The 17901-nt window shown below is 61.5% G+C and overlaps 1 protein-coding gene across 7 annotated transcripts; it reads right to left on the bottom strand.

Moving 5' to 3' along the window:
- Positions 1-702: 702 nt before the first annotated feature.
- ZMIZ2 (zinc finger MIZ-type containing 2) lies at positions 703-16882 on the bottom strand. Of its 7 annotated transcripts, none has more exons than XM_057550383.1 (19): positions 16822-16882; positions 10253-10387; positions 9978-10092; positions 9457-9659; positions 8988-9213; positions 8501-8749; positions 8171-8347; positions 7440-7517; positions 7082-7250; positions 6351-6495; positions 6064-6274; positions 5315-5420; positions 4964-5121; positions 4239-4306; positions 3922-3990; positions 3407-3651; positions 2736-2896; positions 2412-2651; positions 703-1702 (listed from the first exon to the last, which is right to left on the bottom strand). In XM_057550383.1, exons 2-19 carry the CDS (start codon positions 10300-10302, stop codon positions 1595-1597), a joined length of 2778 nt encoding a protein of 925 aa, XP_057406366.1. In that variant the 5' UTR covers positions 10303-10387; positions 16822-16882; the 3' UTR covers positions 703-1594. The 7 variants fall into 7 exon arrangements, with proteins under 7 accessions (XP_057406366.1, XP_057406370.1, XP_057406365.1 ...); XM_057550387.1 differs by lacking the exon at positions 16822-16882 and adding an exon at positions 16456-16738 and having other exon boundaries at positions 2495-2651; XM_057550382.1 differs by lacking the exon at positions 16822-16882 and adding an exon at positions 16456-16734 and having other exon boundaries at positions 10253-10390.
- Between the last annotated feature and the right edge of the window lie 1019 nt (positions 16883-17901).

Here is a 17901-nt window from a genome sequence, read left to right as displayed (position 1 = left end):
GATCTCTCCACCCCACCCAGCACCCAGCACGTCACAGGCCCAGGGTGCAAAGCTGCCCCACACAGTGGGACAGCGCTCCCAGCTGTGCCCAATATCCCCCGCAAAGGAGCCCCCCACCCCCTGGGGGTGGGCTCTGCTGGGTCTGGGCTTCTGGGCAAACCCCGGGGCCTGCCTCTTTGCTCCCTGCGGCACTGGGGGCGCTGTTCCTCCCTCAGCCAGAAAAGCCAGAAGCAAGGCTGCAGAGGGACAGGAAGGCCCACAGCTGGGGTTCCAAAACATCAGCGGGCAACGTGCAGCCTGCCCACACAGGACGCTCCCCCCGCGGCAGGTGTCCGGGGGCGCCCTCCCTCCTCCCCCACGGGACGCATAAGCCTTTTCTGCTGGACAGGAAGGCCCTCGGGGCGGCTCCGGGCAGCTAGCACACAGGCGAAGGCACTGGGTCCCGGTCCCGGCCCCTCCTGAGGCCTCTGGCCCCATTGCTGGCTCCCTGCCTGAGGCGAGCCCACGCAGTGACGCGGTGGCAGATGCGTCTCCCAGCCCTGGTGACACTTCACCAAACAGCTCTCCTGCCAAAGCCAACTTGGGAAATTCCAGGGACAAGGAAATTTACCCAGGGTTGCGAACAGCTGGGCCTTGGCTTGGAGCACGGAGCCCCACCCGGGCACGGGACGCAGGTGGAGCAGGAAGGAGGGACTCGCCAGGTCCACCACGAGGGAGTCCTTTAATAGAGACGGGCAGACAGGGGACACAGCTCGGCCCTGCACAGCTCCTCCTCCCCCACCTGGCGTGGCCCCAGGGTGGACATGGGAGAGGTGTGGTTTTAAAAAACACAGCGAGACCAATTCTTCACTTTCACAGAGAAGGGGAACTCGGGGGAGCCGCCTGCTGAAGAATCTGTACGGGGAGCTGAGTCCGAGCCCCGCCTCCAGCGGGAGGGAGCTCGCTGCCGCCCACCCTCCCTGCCTGCACGGGGCAAGGGCAGGAGCCGCCGGCTGCACAGAGGCCCAGCCACCCTCCATCTGTCAGGGTTTCTACGCTACGTACACTGTTGTGCTGTAGAGGCCCCACCCCCAGCGTCAGCCTGAAGCCTCGGGCAGGAGGAGGGACCCCCCCCCCAGCCCCTGCCACAGGAGGCTGGGTGAGACGGGGCCCCGGTCCTCACCGGCCCAGGGCCAAGGGGTCATTGAAGTAAAAAGGTCAACGCTGGACAAGATGCAGGCCGGTGAGAGCAGGCAGGGGTCAGGGGGCCTGGGGCGAGGCTGAGGGGCCAGGGCGGCAGGTGTGCATGAACCAGGCAGGGCTGGACAAGCATGGGTGGGGTGCGGATGGGGCCAGGGCAGGGACAAGGGCGGGGCTGGGGAATCTCATCAAAAACAGTTCTGCAGCTGCAAACTGGGCCAGCGAGCACCACCGCCCAGGGGTCCCCTCCCAGCCAGTGCAGGGCCGCCTCCAGCCTCCAGGGCCAGGCGTCGGGGCGCGTCCCGGCTCCAGGTGTACGTGTGGGGAGGGCCGCTGGTGTCAGGGGTGGCCGGGCTGGAGAGGAGGGTGTGTGACATCTGTGGGCATGTCCCCGTCGGCCAGGTGGTCGACAGGATCAGTTGTTCTCGAAGAGAGAGAGCAGGTCGTCATTGCTGTTTGTGGGGAGGTCGGGTGGGCCCAGGTAGGACAGCAGCTCGTCAGGGTTAGTCAGTTCTGGGAGCAGCTGAGGACAAAGCAAACCCGCCAGCTTTGGGCCTGGGTCCCCAGCCGGGGCCCCAGGCCCAGCAGGGATGCGGAGCACCCCTCACCCCGACACAGGCTGGCACTGGAGCCCCTCAGCCTGCTCTGCACAGGGGCTCTTCCAGCAAAAGACTGCTCTGTGACCAGGAATCACTTGTGACAAGCTGTCCAAGGACAACATGGGACACCCAGGACGTGAGGGGTCCCTAATGTGAACAGGGCGAACGCAGAAGGTGGGATCCCACTCCCTGGGATTTTCTGCTTTGAGCTGGGCTTTCCACATTTTTTCACGTTGAACTTTGTATTCATTTATCATGGTCAAGGGACAGTTACCTGTCTTTCATGCACTGATTCTGGCTCACATACCACCTGTGAGTCAGACAGGTCAAATCAGACCCTAAGGCCAGGGTCACCAGCTACAAGCCAAGTCTTCTCAGGGACTCTGCCCATGCCACGGTGGCACCCAGGTCCCCAGGGCCAGGTGTCTGGACACAATCACCCCACGGCTACTCTGGATACCTCACACTCGTCAACAAAAGCGCTGACGTCACCCGACCAGCTCTCCCTGTGTCTGGAAGTCACGGTGGTATCACTGTCCTCCCTTCTATGAAGCGTGTGGACCCTGGGATGACAGATAAGCCACACCCCAGCCCCGGCTCCACGTGCTCCCCAGCACGGGGCCCAGTACTCACGTCCAGGGCCGGTTCCGGGGCCTCCCCTGCCCCAGACACGGGGGGCCCCATCATGCCTGTGGCAGCACTGAAGGCCAGCTCACCGATGGGACCCGAATTCACCGGGCCCCGGGGCTGCCGGGATGCCGGGGGAGGGTTTGGATGGTGCAGCTGGGGCCCTGGGGGGCCTCCAAGGTTGGGGGCGTGCAGCCCCGGAGGCCCAGGGTTATGCGCCGGGTCCAGGTGACCCGCTGGCGCCATCTGGAGGAGGAGAGAAGAACCTAGTAAAATGGCCCAGGGGCTCTCTGGGTGGACAGCTCCTCAGCCCCCCGACTTGGCACTGACCTGGCCTGGGAGGCAGGGGGCAGATTTCTCCGGTGTCAGGAGGCTACTGGGAATGTCGGATTGATAGGAGACAGGGGGTGGCCCCGGGGTGAACTCAGTAAGGGTCGGCGTGGTGGGCGGGAAGGAGTCGGGGAACGTCCCGGGTCCCAGGAAGCTGGAACCTGAGAGAGGAGAGCCAGGTCCAGGTGAGGGCAGGGGGCTCATGCCGGTAGAGCACGGAAACAGGCCAGCCACAGCGTGGGCAGGACTCACTGAGCTCACCCAGATAACGTCTGACTTTATGGAAGTTGCTATTCGGCAAAGGGCATTTCTTCTCATTGCTGCTGGGGGAACTGGCTGATGACACTGCCAGGAGGCTGCGAGGGGACAGGAACGGGACCCACCACACCCAGACACTCCAACACGCGTGGTCGGACGGGGCCGGTCCGTGGAAGTGTGCCAGCACAGACCTTTGCTCCAGACTACTGGGGAGGCGCGTGCAGCTGCAGCCGCAAGCCCTGCTGCCCACCCCCGCCGGCTCGGCCGAGGCTGCGCCTATGCCACCAAGTCCCCAACCAGGCCCCCAGGCTCGTGGCCCCCGGAGTGACACGTCCACAGGCGGCAGACTGGTGGGAGAGGACAGATCATTTGCCCAGGGCCGTCTGTTTCTAGGGCGAGTCCCCTCTACTCACCCTGGCTGGGGTAATCGCCGGCAGCCGGGGCTGAGGGGGGCTGGAGGGGGGCGAAGGGCGCGGCCCCAGGGCCCAGGGCAGCGATCATCTCCATCACGCTGGGCATGAGCACGTGGGCGGGGCTCACGGTGCGGCAGCGCTTCAGCACCGGCCCGTCCGGCTCCTCCTTGACGTGCACGTCAGGCTTCACAGGCACTGGCTTCCAGCTGCACGTGGGGTCGATGGTGATCTCCTCGTAGTCAGAGCTGGGCGGGGACACGCGGGGCTGGTCACCACCTGTCCTGCTGCCTCTCCTGGCCCCGGGCCATTTTTAGGCAGACCTCCCACTCAAATGCTCGTGGCCACCCAGCACGTTCCACGTGCTCGTGGGCTGCGGGCCCGGGTCGGATGTGGCCTCCATCCACGGCCTGGAGTCGAGCCCGCTCCACGCTGGGTCAGCATGGGGTGTCTCTCCACCTGTCCCAGGGCCACCCCCTGCTGACCAAAGGCGCCGGGGTTGCAGGAAGGAGACTCACTTCTGAATGTAAATGAGGATGCCCAGCATGTACTGGTCCACCTCCAAGCCCTCCAGCAATGCCGTCTTGCTGTAGAAAACCAAGGGGACACACAGCTCAGAGGGCTGGCCCGACCTCCTCCCGGGCACAGGCCCTGTCACGTCTCAGCCCCCAGGGTGAGGTAACCCTGCGTGACGTCGCTGCCCTGAGCCACTCCGTCCCTCCTAGCCTGTGCTGTGAGCCCCACACCCGGCTTGTGGAAGGAAACGCCCATTAACAGCCTCAGAGGAAGTGCCACCCGCCCCCAGAGCCGTGGGGACCGTCTCTGACACACTCACTTGCACACGGGGCACCTCCAGGTCCCTCGCTCACAGTTGAGCTGTAAATAGGACTCCAAGTCGAAGCACTGCAGAGAAAGGGCGAGACAGTTCCTCACACTGGGGCCGGGGCAACCCGGCCATGCTCTGTGGTTTCAGGAACTTGGGGCGTATTTACTGCCTGTGTGAGAAGGCTCGGCTCCCAGGCTTTCACCACGGCATCATCCTAACAGATGTAAGAGACGGGACAGCCTACGCAGCCCTCCCTCGGAACGACGTGTGGCCAAAGCAAGAACTGGGCAGCTGTGCTGACAGGGAATGACCTCCAGGACGTGGTGTGGAGGAAAAAATGGCGCAGTGATGTTTACCGCTTATGTAACCAAAATGTGGGCGGGGGGGTGGGGTGGAGGGTGTGTGTGCACGTACTTGTCTACACGCAGAGCGTTTCTGCAGAGACAAACCAAGGCGCTGCTCCTGGGGGCAGGGCGGGGAGAGGACAGCGCCCTGCATCCGGGATGCCGTTTAAAATCGGAGCCCCGAGAACGCAGTAAAACGGCTGTTATACTTAGAATGATATTAGAAGAAACAAAAGCCCAGTCTGAGGGGAGAAGGCAGGGGACCCAGGCCACCTGCCCACTGGCCGGCCTGTCCTGTCACCTGCCAGCCGAGGTGCTCAGAGGCCACCCCCGCTAAAGACAGTTAAAGGGCAACAGAAGTTCTGGCAAAGCTCTGCAGCGGCCACCTACCTGAATGTGGCGGCAGTCGTGGCCTCGGGCAGGGAGCTGGATCCTGCGGAAGGTGATGGGGCACTTGAGAGACACCTTGATGGCCGTCTGCTCCACCCCGTCCTCTCCGTTGGGCCCAGGGGTGCCAGGGATGGTGCCGCTGCTGAAGTTCCGCTTTACTGACATTGACAGGGGAAAGGAGGACGTGGGTGAGGGCCGCCAAGCGGGAGCCGGCCACTGCTGGCTCAGCACCTCCGAGGGGCGTCCCAGGGCTGACTGCTGCTCCCTGCACGCAGCCCCCGCCCCAGAGGAGGCAGCCTTGTCTGTCATGGGGCCGGCTGCCTAGGGCCAGGGAGAGCAAGGGCCACTCACTCTTGGTGATGCAGTGCTCGGCAGGCAGGAGGCGCTTCTTGAGGAGACCCTGCAGCACCGAGCGGACGGATGGCCGGTGCACCAGCTGCAGCACGAAGAGGTGGGACTGCAACAGGAGGATGCGGTCAGCGGGACGTGGCCCGGGGAGGCGTTATCGCAGGCCCGTTCTCCTCTTGTGGCCAATGCACAGGCAGGCCACCTGCTGCCCCTCCCCGGGGAGCCCAGGGGACCAGGCCCACACCTATCTGGAAAGCTCACTGTGTGTCTGCACCAACCACGGCCTCTCCGTCGAAACACAATTATCTGAGAGGCCCCTGAAGGTGCCCTGCCTACAGCATCCACCTTTACCTACGCTGGTCCAAGTGGGAACATCCCAGAACTGCGTCGGGGCTGCCCCACCTCTGCCCCCTCCCACCCGGGCTGACCAGTGCTGTGCGGCTAAGTGCACCCCGCCTCTTCTAGTCCTGGATCCGGAGCCTGCTGGAACCTGAATGGCACCTTAACAAAGATCCAGGGTCAGCTGGCACTCAGGACCCTGTGAGCTTCCTCCAGGGAAGAGGCAGGCTCAGCTAGTTTCTCTTACATAATTAACACGAGCATCAAATTTAGTTACTGAACCTAACCCGAAAGCAGCGAGGGCATTTTTATTTGAGACCCTTTACTTACAAGGCCCAGGATGGGAAGGAGGAGAGCCAGTGCCTTTTTCTTTAGCCATGACGCCCCAACCCAGCCCCGCGAAGGGCACTCACACAGCAGCAGGCCGTGACGGTGATCTGGATGGTGTTGCGGCCCGGCTGGCACACGTGCTTCAGGTAGAGGGGCTTGTGGGAGGTCTTGTTGTCACCGCGCTCGATGGTGAGTGGGGTGGCGTTGACGCTGACCTGCACCGAGGCCGGCCAGTTGGTGTTCATCTGCCGGTCCTCGTGGTGGTAGCACTTGAACTGCAGCTCCAGGTCAGGCCTGCACGGGGAGGATGGATGCTGAGAGCGAGGGGGCGGTGCGAGGGGCTGCGAGCTGGGGGCGGGCACCCACTCACCTCAGCATCAGGGTCTTGTAGACGGAGTCACGGAGCTGGAAGGCGTGATTGCTCACGGCCAGGTTGTGCTGCAGGCGGAAGGGCTCCAGGACCACCCCATCCCGCACGGGGAAGGTCAGCCGCAGCTCGTCACAAGGGCCGCCGCCTGGAAGCAGGCCATGCTGGTGTGAGCAGCCTGCCCTCGCCCCATCGCGGGGACCGCAGCCCCTCCTCCCCTTCCATGGGGCTGGGGCTTGGGCAGCATCTCCCCTGGGACCCTGGGCTCGGCCTCCACCTCCAACAGATCTTGGTGTCCCGCCATTCTGTCCTTCAGTAGGAGCCCCGAGAATGATCCCTGAATCACGACCAGAGAACATGCCCCACCAACCCAAAAAGATGGTGCCTCTGGTGCTTTCAGAGGGGGTAGGAGGCAGAAGAGGTGTGAACGGGCCACCTGCCGTCACCCTAGTGCTCAAGCTAGGGTTTTAGGACCCGCAACTGCTGCTGCAGTGGTCTCCCGGAAAGCAGGAGTTCTTAACCAGGAGTGGGCTTCAGGGGGGCCCTGAAACCATACACAAAACTTTGTGCACGTGGCTATCTTTCTAAGGAGAAGATGGATGCCGCAAATGGATTTGCAAAGAGGTCCATTAATAGAAAATGAAGATGAAGCCCCCCCTCCGCCGCCCCCACCAAGGTCCCTGCAGGACTCTCTGGAGCTCTGCCCATCTGTCCTGAGAGCAGACCTCACTCACCAGGCGGTGACGGGTGCAAGCTGCTCACGCTGGGCTTGAGGTCGGGCAGGAAGGGAGACTTCACCTCCTGGCTGGTGGACATGTAGGGGATGCTGCTGCCGGGGGTCATGGGCGGCGTGGGGCTCCCTGGCAGTGGGGAGCTGGGGTAGCCGGGGATGGAACGGGCGGGCTGTGGGGTTGAGCAAACAGTCAAGGTGGAGTGGTGTAGGGGTGGAGCTTGTTCTCGGAGCGCCCAATGGGAACGGTCAGACCAGGAACGGGCAGGGAGTCCACGCTTCCTCCTGCCTGGGCGCCCTCTCTCCAGGCACCCACCCCACGAGCCTCCCGCCCGCCTGCCCGCCTGCCCCGCCGCCCATACCCCACTCAGGCTGGGCTGGCTGTAGCTGACGCTCCCCCCGTTGAAGCTGGCACCCTGCCCGCTGAACTGCTCTGCGGGCTGCAGGAGAGAAAACCGCGTGTGCCTGGGACTGCCGCCTGCCCCTGAGCCAGGGCCCTGGACTTGACCCTAGGAGAGGGCTGGGGACAGGGGGCCCACCACACGCACGGGTGTTGGCTTCTTTCTTCTTTATACACTTTTTGTGTCTTCTAAATAATCTACAGGGAGCACATGCTGATTTCATAATTTTAAGAATGACCACTACAGAAAAAGAGCTGACCCCACGCATCAGAGGGGTTTACAGGGAAGCCAAAGAGAGGCCGAAAGGACACAGGTACACACAACTCTCCGCCCTCCAGCGGCACTCTTACCGCTCGGGCCCCTCCCCTCACGAGCTCCTGGCCCCTCTGGCCTGTCCCCTCGCTGGGCTTCTCTGCAGCAAGCAGAGGGGATGGGGACACTCAGGTGGCGTGGGTGCCTGCCTGCTGCTCCCTACGCCGAAGCTCACAGAGGGGCCTTTCATACCTGGACTCCCCTCCTGGGAGCTGCCCTACGCTGATCAGGGCCCCCGGGAAGCTCCTGGTTGCTCGGTCACCCAAGCACACGCGAGCCCACTCCCCAGCCAGCTCCGGCTGCCACAAGGTCCGCCTGGGTCCCGCAGGGCTTGGCGTGGGCCAGCAGGGGCTGCAGAGGCCCGGGAGGAGCGGCCCTACCTTGTAGTGCAGTCCCGCAGGGCTGGGGGTGGACAGGGACGGGCCCGCGCCCTGCTGCAGGGGCAGCCTGTGCCCAGGGTAGGAGGACGGGACGGGGGGCTGCCCGGGGCCAGGCGCGTACTGGGTGGCGGCGGGCGTGTACTGGCCTCCTGGCAGGTACTGCTGCCCGGGATACACCTGAAGGAGGAAAGAGGCAAAATGGCCAGAAGAGGTATTGGGGAAGCCCGTTCCCGGGGAGGGATGGTGGTACCCATCCTGTCAGGCACAGCCCGTTCTCCCTCCACACAACGGCTCTGAGGGCGCTTGGGGTGGGGGGGCCTGGCCACTCACCTCACTGGAGTAAGCTCTCTTGACGCCCTGTCGGGGCAGGGGCTGGGCCTGGGGGGGCCCAGGGTACCCATGCTGGGGCAGGCGCTGCCCTGCATACAGGGGCGCCAGGCCCGCTGCCCGGGTGGGGTTCATGCCCGAGGGGCCCATCAGCCCTCCCACGCTGGCAGGGTTCATGCTGCTGGGGACACTGGGCCCCCGGGGACCGCCGTGCTGCAGGAACTGGCTGTTAAAAGACTGTCCGGCCCCCATCTGGGAAGAGAAGAGAGGAACCATCCAGGCCTTACCCACCGCTGTGGGCGCCAGCCTTGTGCCCGCCCCCTGCAGGCGGGCTCCCCCCTCGCGCCCCCCACCCCCGGCCCGGGTCCTCTCCCCTCAGCTCCCCACTCCTTTCCCGCCTCATCTTCATCAGTCCCGGCACACAGCGTGCGTGTCCCCAAGGCCTCATTCCTGGCTGCCTGACAAGTCCCTGCCTTCTGGACCAACGCACACGGGCCGCACAGGAGGAGCTGCGGGGCCTCACCGCTCCGTACTGGCTCAGCTCCTGGCTCTGCTTCTCCTGGAGGGCGGCCACGGTGGCCGTGGCCGTGGCTGTGGCCGTGGCGGCAGCAGCAGCCACGGCAGCAGCTGCCGCCGCTTGAGTAAAGTCGGTGGAGGGCCGTGCGGCGTGTGAGGGGAGGCCCAGGCTCCCCGGGCCCCCCGGGCCCCCCGCATACCTGTAACAGACAGACGGCTCGGCTCAGAAGCGCTGCCCTGCCACCTCCCGGGGGGTACACGGCACCCGAGGGGAGCCCCATTCTTTCCCACACCCGCCCCTCGTTAGCTCGGGAGCCGGCAGGAGCAGCAGAGATGCCACGTTCAACACATCAGTGTCACACAGCTCCCAGACGCCCAGCAAGCTAGCAGCGTCGCCCCCAGAGGGCTCCTAGCACGCCTGCCAGGGGAGGGGTCCTGCTTACCCAGTGGTGAAGCCGGGGCCCCCGGGGTAGCCCCCGCGGCCGTACACCCCTTGCTGCACGTAGCCCTTGTTGGCACTGCCCTCACCGAACGCCTGCTGTCCCAGGCACTGTGGGGAGTTCAGGGCAGAGCTGCCGCCTGCCATGCCGGGCATCATGGAGCTGCCGGGGGGGCTCCCTGCAGGGCCCATAGGGTTCCCCAAAACCTACAAGGAAGCAAGAAGCACTAAAGGACACCATCCAAACAACTTGCTTCATGCCGTGGTCCTAAAGTGCTGGAAAGGAGAGGCCGGGCAGGTGAGGAGGTGGAGGTGGGGGCAGAGGGGAGGGTGGCCCAATGGGGGGGCAGCTGCTCACAGGTGGGGTGTGGAGGCCAGGTGAAGACAGGAGGAGGAGATCCCACGCCACGTGTGGAAGAACTGGTCTCTGAGGATGTGGGAGACTCAGGAAGCCCTGGCTCCACTTCTCCGAGATCTCAGGGGGGCTCTGGCGCCTCTCGGGGCGGGGGCCAGGTGTGGGCTCACCTGGCTCTGCGCCGCGTTGCCGACTCCCCACACGGTTGTGACCACGGACAGCGATCCTGCTGGCTGAGTGGCACTCTGTTGCCAAGGCACCGCCTCATAAGCGAATGGACCATCACTGCAAGGAGAGGGGCAGGCGGGGAGGCTCGGTCAGGAGGCCGCAGGTGCCTAGAACCCCACCTGGGAAGAAGCGAAGGCTGGGAGCAGAGGGGTCCCGCTCTACCACCCACCTGTGTCCTGAGGCCCGAGAGGGGAGGGCAGCAGGAGACCCCACTCACCTGTGTGGCGCGGGGGGCAGGGCGGGTTTCATGGGGTTCATGGGGTTCATTGGCTTGGGAGCAGCCTAAAGGCCAGGTCTGTGGGTGGCAGGAAGCAGCCCTCACTGGTGCTTACGTGGGACTCAGATGCTCTGGCTGCTAGGACAGGAGGGAAGGAAGTCAGTGGAGATGCCGCCGGGAGATGCCTGTCAGCACCAAGCCCCATCCTTCCTCTGCTCCAAGCGATGAAGGGTAGGGCAGGTGAGACCGGGACCCGGGGACCCGCTCAGGGGGCTCAGGGCAGCCCGGCATTGGCCCTACCCGCATTGCCCACCCTGGCAGATCTCTGCCCTCCCCAGCCCCAGCCCGGAAGCCAGCACTGACCCTTTCTGGCCGGGCCCTGGCACCTGGAGCCCCCAGAACGGTTCTGGAAGTAGGCTTTCTGATCCCCCAAACTTTCCACGTTCTCCCTCCCCGACACGAAAGCCTGGATACGCATAAAAGCCAGGGGACATCCAGGACCCAGCTGCCAGAATCCCCCGCCTCCACCCCACCCAAGGCCCGGGGGCGGCGGAGGACAAGGCCAGAGGCCGATGGAGGGCCAGCCAGTGGGCGTCACCTGCTCAGGGTCTAGGGCCTGCCCACTATGGGGAGGGGCCTCTGCATGCCGGGTGGGGGGGGGGTGGGCCGCAAGGTCAGCTAACCTGCAGCCTGGGGCCGGGCGGGGGGAGCGGGACGCCTGCCGGAACTAGGTGTGGAGCCAGCAGCCCATCCCTGGCTGGCAGCCCCACAGCCCCAGGGCTTCTCCCCAGGGCAGCAGAAGGGCGACGTGCGCACAGGGGCAAGGCGGGCAGACTGACCTCCACAGATCGCGGTGACACTCACGGTGAGCTCCCAACAAGGCGGGGACGCACACACAGCGCAAAGGGCGAAGGGTTGGTGGGCACCCAACGGACATGGCAAGGGGCCAGTGGGGACACAGCAGCCGTGGCCGGGGGACACGCGTGGAACCTGTGTGCTTGTGCCGGCATGGGGCACCGCTTCCTCCCACTATGTGGGGCTGGCTCTCTTCCCCTTAGCACCTCCGAAAACGAGCGAGGCAGCGGCCGGCTGCTCCTCCCGGCTGCCAACGCCTTCCGACACCTCCACAAGCAAACCCTTCACCAACCAGGCCTCGGGCCCTTGCTGGCACCGCCAGGGCCACCTCCCACGCACACCTCCACCCAGCCGAACCACAGAGGCACGCTGGCTGTGGTTCTCGGGGATCTCCAGGGAGGCCCGTCTGCCTTCTTTGGGTCGAGGTTCCATCCTAGAGCACCACTGCCTTTTAGGGGCTGCAAGGCCTCACGCACACAGACACACCACCTGGGCAAGCTAACTTCTGATGGCTCAATCCCGCCGCCTCAGCACTCACAGTGCCACCCACCCAACCCCAAGGCTCGCATTCCTGAGTGCTGACCAGGACCTCACGATCAGGGCAGCCCAAGCGAGGCAGGATTATATCATCACGTCCTCTGCAAATACACTCCTGAAGGCGGCACGCTGGGGACGAGTCCCTGACCAGGGCCCCAGCGCAGGTGAGGGATACAGTGGGTGCTGTGACTTGGGCCCAAGGCCTCCCACAGAGCACTGGGGTGAGTGGTTCCCAGAATCGCAGCAGAGCCAGGGCTGGGAGGGAAGGTGACGGACCGGTCAGACAAGAGGAGGAGTGAGGCAGCTGGCGTGCCTGCCCACCTCACGCCTGGCCCTGCTCTCCTTCCTGACGCCCCTCCCAGAGGAGTCGGGCCCCAGACCACATGCCAACCAGGAAGCAAAGGCCAAAAAAGCAGGAGGCCGGTGGCTCCAGAAGGCTCAGGGGCCCCTGGACTCAGCCCTCGGAGCCAGAATCACCCAGTCAGGCAAGGGAAGGCTGGCTGTCCCCAGTGAGGACAACCACCAGGATGGTGACACTGCAGTGGGAGGTTGGGGGCGGGGAGCGCTGCCAACAGCCAGAAACGCCCCCTAAACCTGCTGAGTGGGGCCTGGAGCAACACGCAGCGTTTTCAGGACTTAGAACATAGGTGGGCTACTCTAGACTGTGGTATTGGCAGAAGGACAGACACATAGGTCAATGGGACAAACTAGAGAACCCAAGACAGACCCAGACAAGAGTTTCTGACAAAGGTGCAAAAAAAATGCATTGGGGGAAGGACAGCATTTTCAACGAATGTGCTGGAGCTATTGGACATTCACAAGCAAAAGACAAAAACAAAACAAAACAAAAAACCCCTAAACTGCACATCTTATACAGAAACTAACTCGAAGTGGGTCACAGATTTAAATGTACACCACAAAACCGTAAGAACTTTCTTAGATTTGACACCAAAAGCATGATCCATAAAAGGAAAAACTGAAAACTTTTGTTCTGTGAAAGACCCTGCTAAGAGGATGAAAAGACAAGCTGTAGACTGGAAGAAATATCTGCAAGCCACATATCTGACAAAAGACTAGTATCTAGAGTATATAAAGAATTCTCAAAACGCGAAAGTTAAAAAAAATTAGAAAATAGGCAAAAGACACAAAAAGACATTTCACCAAAGAAGAAATACAGATGGCAAATAAGCACATGAAAAGATGTTCAACATCACTGGCCATCAGAGAAATGCAAATTAAAACCACATTGAGGTATCACTACACACCTATCACCATGGCTAAAATAAGAAATAGTGATACCACCAAATAAATGCTGGCTAGGAGAAACTGGATCTCTCGTGCATGGCTGGTGGGAATATAAAATGGTACAACCACTCTGAAAAACGATTCGGTAGTTTCTTATAAAACTAAGCATGCAGCTACTATACAACCCAGCAGCTGCACTCCTGAACATGTATCTCAGAGAAGTGTAAACTTATGTTCACACAAAAATCTGTACGTGAATGTTTCCAGCAGCTTTATTCCTAATAGCCAAAGAATGGAAACCCAGATGTCCCTCAGCGGTGATGAGTTAACCAACTGTGAGCCTGGAGGCATAAAAAGGAAGAGCTACTGATACAGGCACCAACCTGCAGGAATCTCCAGAGAATCATGCTGTGTGGAAAAAGCCAGTCCCCAAAGGTTACACACTGTATGATTCCCTTTATATAACATCCTTGAAATGACGAAATTATAGAAATGGAGAGCACACTGGTGGTTGCCAGGGGTTAAACGTGGGGAGAAGGGAAGCGAGTGGGAATACAAGAAGGTGGGGATGGAAATACATGTATCTCAACTGTATTGATGGAGTTAGTACCCTCCTGTGATATTGTGCTACAGTTCTGCAAGATGTTACCACTAGGGAAAGCCAGTAAAGGATACAGAGCTCTCTGTGTTATTTCTTATTATAAATCTATAATTCTCTCAAAATAAAAATTTATTTAATGTACAACCATGACCAGCTCTCTCTCCCCACAGAGATGCCCAGGGCAATCCTTTCCCAAAGCTGGTTGGATTGGCCAGGCCCACTCTGCTATCCCGGAAGCAAAGGACAGGGAAGAGCAGGAGGGAGACGGGAAGACAGGCCCCCTGGCCTGGGTCAGAGCCTCAGGGCAGGTGGTGCACGCCCGAATCTGGGACTGCTCAGCCCCACTCTGAGTTCGCAGCGTGGGGTGGGGCCTAAGACGTGCATTTCTAACAAGTCTGCAGGTGCTGCCGCTGCTGGTACTGGGACCACAGTCTGAGAGCCCTGGGGAGCTGGGGAGGAGGGGGACAGGGCAGGTGCAGGGCGGGGGCCCCCGTGGAGGGTGCTGGCCTGGGGCCCAGGGCAGCTTCCTACATCACGTGACTCTGGGGAATTCCACCCCCACGACTTCTCTGCTGTGGACGAGACCACAGACATTTCCAGTTCCCCCTGAGCTTTCTGTGCGGGGGCAGTGACTTCCTGACTTCCTGCCAAGCTCCTGAACCAAGTCTGGTCTCCTCCCTGAGAAGCCCCAAACTCTCCAGGTCAGGGACCCCGTGACCCTCTGCTCCTGACAAAGGGAGAGGCATGCTGTGAGCACAGACCCTCCTCCCACCTCCTGGCCTCAGAGGCAGAGGTAAGAAAGAGCTTGGGTGTGTGTGCTTCCTGCCAGCTGGGGGCTCTCCCTGTACACGGACACTCGCTGGAAGCCAGGACCTGGGCAGAACGTCCTGGCTTGAGGTCAGTCTAGAAGGCCACAGGGTTTTCTGGGGGTCAGATTACATCTTCCTCCCGAAAAAGAGCTACAGACAGCTCACTACCCAGACCCTTCTTCCCCAGGACCTCACAGCGCCTGCACCGCAGTCTCCAAAGGCAGACATTAACATGGGTCCGCCCTCTTCTACCTCCGCTCCATTACCCCAGCCTAGTCACCCAGGAGCAGCAGGCCCCGCGACACACCACCCGACCCCAGGAGGGCAGGGACTCGCTGCCTCCCCCCGCAGCGGGGGGTCCCAGCCAGAGGAACACCGGACACGCTCAGAGAACGGAGAATGACAGCCCGAGCATCACAGGACACAAAGGGGGGGGCTCACATGCTCCAGTGGCTGAAAGTCCTGCCCCTCTACTTGGGAGGCCACACACTGATTGGCCGTAAGTGTTAAGAGTTCATGCAGGGGCTTCCCTGGTGGCGCAGTGGTTGAGAATCCGCCTGCCAATGCAGGGGACATGGGTTCGAGCCCTGGTCCGGGAAGATCCCAAATGCCGCGGAGCAACGAAGCCCGTGCGCCACAACTACTGAGCCCGCGTGCTGCAACTACTGAAGCCGGCGCGCCTAGAGCCCGTGCTCCACAGCAAGAGAAGCCACCGCGATGAGAAGCCCACGTACTGCAATGAAGAGTAGCCCCCGCTCGCTGCAACTAGAAAAAGGCCGCGCGCAGCAACGAAGACCCAACACAGCCAAAATAAATAAATTAAATAAATTAATTAAAAAAAAAAAAGAGTTCATCCAAAATGCCCAGGAATGAGCATTTCTGAATGGCCCAGGTGTGGGTCATTTCAGAGAACAGTTGAAGGGTTGCACTCTTCTGGGCCTCAGTTTACAATGTGTAAAATAGGTACGTGGTGGTCACTCTAGGACTAGGAAAAGGGAGAACACGTGACCACCTTTAAGTCATCAGCCCCGGCTCCCATCCTGGACCCAAGCGCTAGTGGACACTCCATGGGGAGGCCTGGCTGCCCCTGGAGACCAATCCAATGAGCAGAAATCCTCCCCAGGCATACCCTACCAGTCTTTCACGAGTGGCTCTGAATCTGTCATTCATCATCTCACCTTTCTCTTCCCAGCCACGAACCACCCTCTGGGTGTGACAAGTCCCCAAGGCCAGTACTCACTGGGTGAGGCTGAGATTCCTTCACTTATCCTGTTACCTCTCTCAAGCTTCTTCAAGGGAAGCTCTCTGGTTCTAGTATGACAGGATTTGGTGGGTGAGTCTGTGTTCGCCCTATCAACTGTCTTACAGATCGAGTCACATGTTCTGTGTATTTCCCTGTGAAATCTTCTGAGATAATATTATACGAATGACTTAAAGACATCACTATGGATATTCTGCAACTATCGGGAAGAGAGTATGGGGAGCAGGCTGTAGGGGAGCAGGTCAGGGGGGAAAGGGGAGCAGGTCGGGGGGAGGTGGGGAAGGTCCGGAGGAGCAGGGCAGCGGTAGCAGGGTAGCGGGGTGGGGGGGGGCACAGGGCAGCGGGGAACAGATGCGGGAGGCTAAGGCAAGACACGCCGGGGGACAGAACACCCTCCCGCCTGAGCTTCAATATGCCCTGTTGGGAACAGGGTATCTCCACCAAAAGCACGGCTGGGGGCTGGAAGGTCAGGGTCGCCAGCCCCAGAGCATATCTCCGCGGACCTTACATCCGCGTGCCGGCGGCGCGCACGGCCCGGAGGGGCCCAAAAGGTGAGCCTTCAGGCCACAGCGCGGAGAAGAGGCAGCGGGACCAGCTTGGGCGAGGGCCCGGGTCAGCCTCCTGCCCCAGACCCCTCGGGCGCTCGGCCGGATTCCGGCCAGCCCCAACAAAGGCTCAGGTGAAGGGTCGCCTCGGCGCGCACGGGGCCAGTCGGCCCAGGACCACGACGCACGCGCGGCAGGTGCGGCAGGTGGGCGGCAAGGCCGGCTCCAGCCCCGCCGGGGCCCCGCCGAGGCGCTGCAGAGCCGGGCCCGGGGACGCCGCACCTGCCGCCGCCCGCACCTGCCGCACCTGCCGCCCCCGCCGCCCGCACCTGCGCGCCCGGTCCGCTCACCTCCAAGCGGCCCGGCCCGGCCCCTCGCCGCCGCGGCACCCGGTCCGCGCCGCTCCATGCGCTCAGCCCGCCCTCAGCGCCGCCCGCCGCCCCGGGGCCGCCACCGTCCGCGCCATCTCGCCGCCGCCCGCTCCGAGGGCACAATGGAGCCGCCGCGCTGCTCATGCATATGCATGACGCCGCGCGCCGGCCCCGCCCCCAGGCCAGAGCAGTGGAGCCCCGAGCCGGCGCTCAGGAGCGAGTGGCCGCGGGCCTGCGCAGGCCAGGGCGGCGGGCCCAGCGGCGGGCCGGGCGGGGGCGGGGCGGGGGCGGGGCGGAGAGGGAGGGCGGGTTGGGGGCGACCTGCGCTCCCCGCCCTCTTCACACCTTTCCAAACGCGGCGTCTGCAGAGTCACCCGCGCTTCCTCTTCGTTCTCCGCCGGGGCGGGGCGGAGGAGGCGGGTCCAGGAAGAGGGCGGGTCCAGGAGGAGGGGTGGGACGGGGCGGGGCCTAGAAGGGGGCGGGGCCTGCGGAGGTGACCCGGTGTCAACCGGCCACTTCTGGGAGGGGTCTTGTAAGGAAAACCACACGGAACCAAACAACTCACTTTCCTCCCTGTTCTTCCCTCTTCCCAGAGGGCGGCCCTGTTGAAGCATTCTAAAAGTCACTCGAGTTCTAGCCAGATGAAGCAACCTCTGATCAATTGGCATCTTCATATGCTATTAGCAGCCTTTATTTGCAACTATTTTCTACCCTTCCTTTAGGAAGACCACATTCTCCCGATTACCCACAATTTTTTTATTGTGGTAAAATACAATATCAAAGTTTACCATCTTAACCAGTTGTAAGTGTACAGTGGCATTAAGCACATTTCCCACTGTTGTGTATCCATCACCACCATCCATCTCCATAGCTTTTTCATCTCCTAAAACTGACACTCTGTACTCATCAAACAATAATTCCTCATCCCCTTCCCACCCACAATTTTACTTTCTGTCTCTGAATTTGACTACTCTAGGGACCCGATAGAAGTGGAATCATACAGTATTTGTTTGTGACTGGCTTATGTCCTGAAGTTTCATCCATGTTGCAGCTGGCATAATTTCCTTCCTTTTTAAGGTTGAATAATATTTCATTGTGTGTGTATACCACATTTTGTTTATCCATTCCTCTATCAATGGATGCCTCACAATTAACTTTTTTTAAAATTTTTATTTGGCTGCGCCGCGTCTTAGTTGTGGCATATGGCATCTTTGTTGTGCCGTGCGGGAACTTTAGTTGTGGCATGTGGGATCTAGTTCCCTGACCAGAAATCCAACCCGGCCTCCTGCATTGGGAGTGCAGAGCCTTAGTTACTGAACCACCAGGGAAGTCCCACAATTAACTTTTTTTTTTAAACAATTCTTCAGTTTTTTTTATTTATTTATTTAATTTGGCTGCATTGGGTCTTTGTTGCTGAGCGGGAGC

The sequence above is a fragment of the Balaenoptera acutorostrata genome, chromosome 7 (assembly GCF_949987535.1).
Source record: "Balaenoptera acutorostrata chromosome 7, mBalAcu1.1, whole genome shotgun sequence".
Classification (NCBI taxonomy): Eukaryota; Metazoa; Chordata; class Mammalia; order Artiodactyla; family Balaenopteridae; genus Balaenoptera; species Balaenoptera acutorostrata.
Note: the sequence above shows the minus strand (reverse complement) of the source record. Positions and strands in the feature narration are given on the sequence as shown.

Coding starts and splice junctions, on each gene's coding strand:
- ZMIZ2 (XM_057550383.1), bottom strand. CDS start 10,302: ATGAACCCCATGAACCCCATGAAACCCGCCCTGCCCCCCGCGCCACAC. Junction 4,307..4,963: donor ACGACTGCCGCCACATTCAG/GTAGGTGGCCGC, acceptor CTTTCTCTGCAG/TGCTTCGACTTGGAGTCCTA. Junction 2,652..2,735: donor CCCCCTGCCTCCCAGGCCAG/GTCAGTGCCAAG, acceptor CTCCTCCTCCAG/ATGGCGCCAGCGGGTCACCT.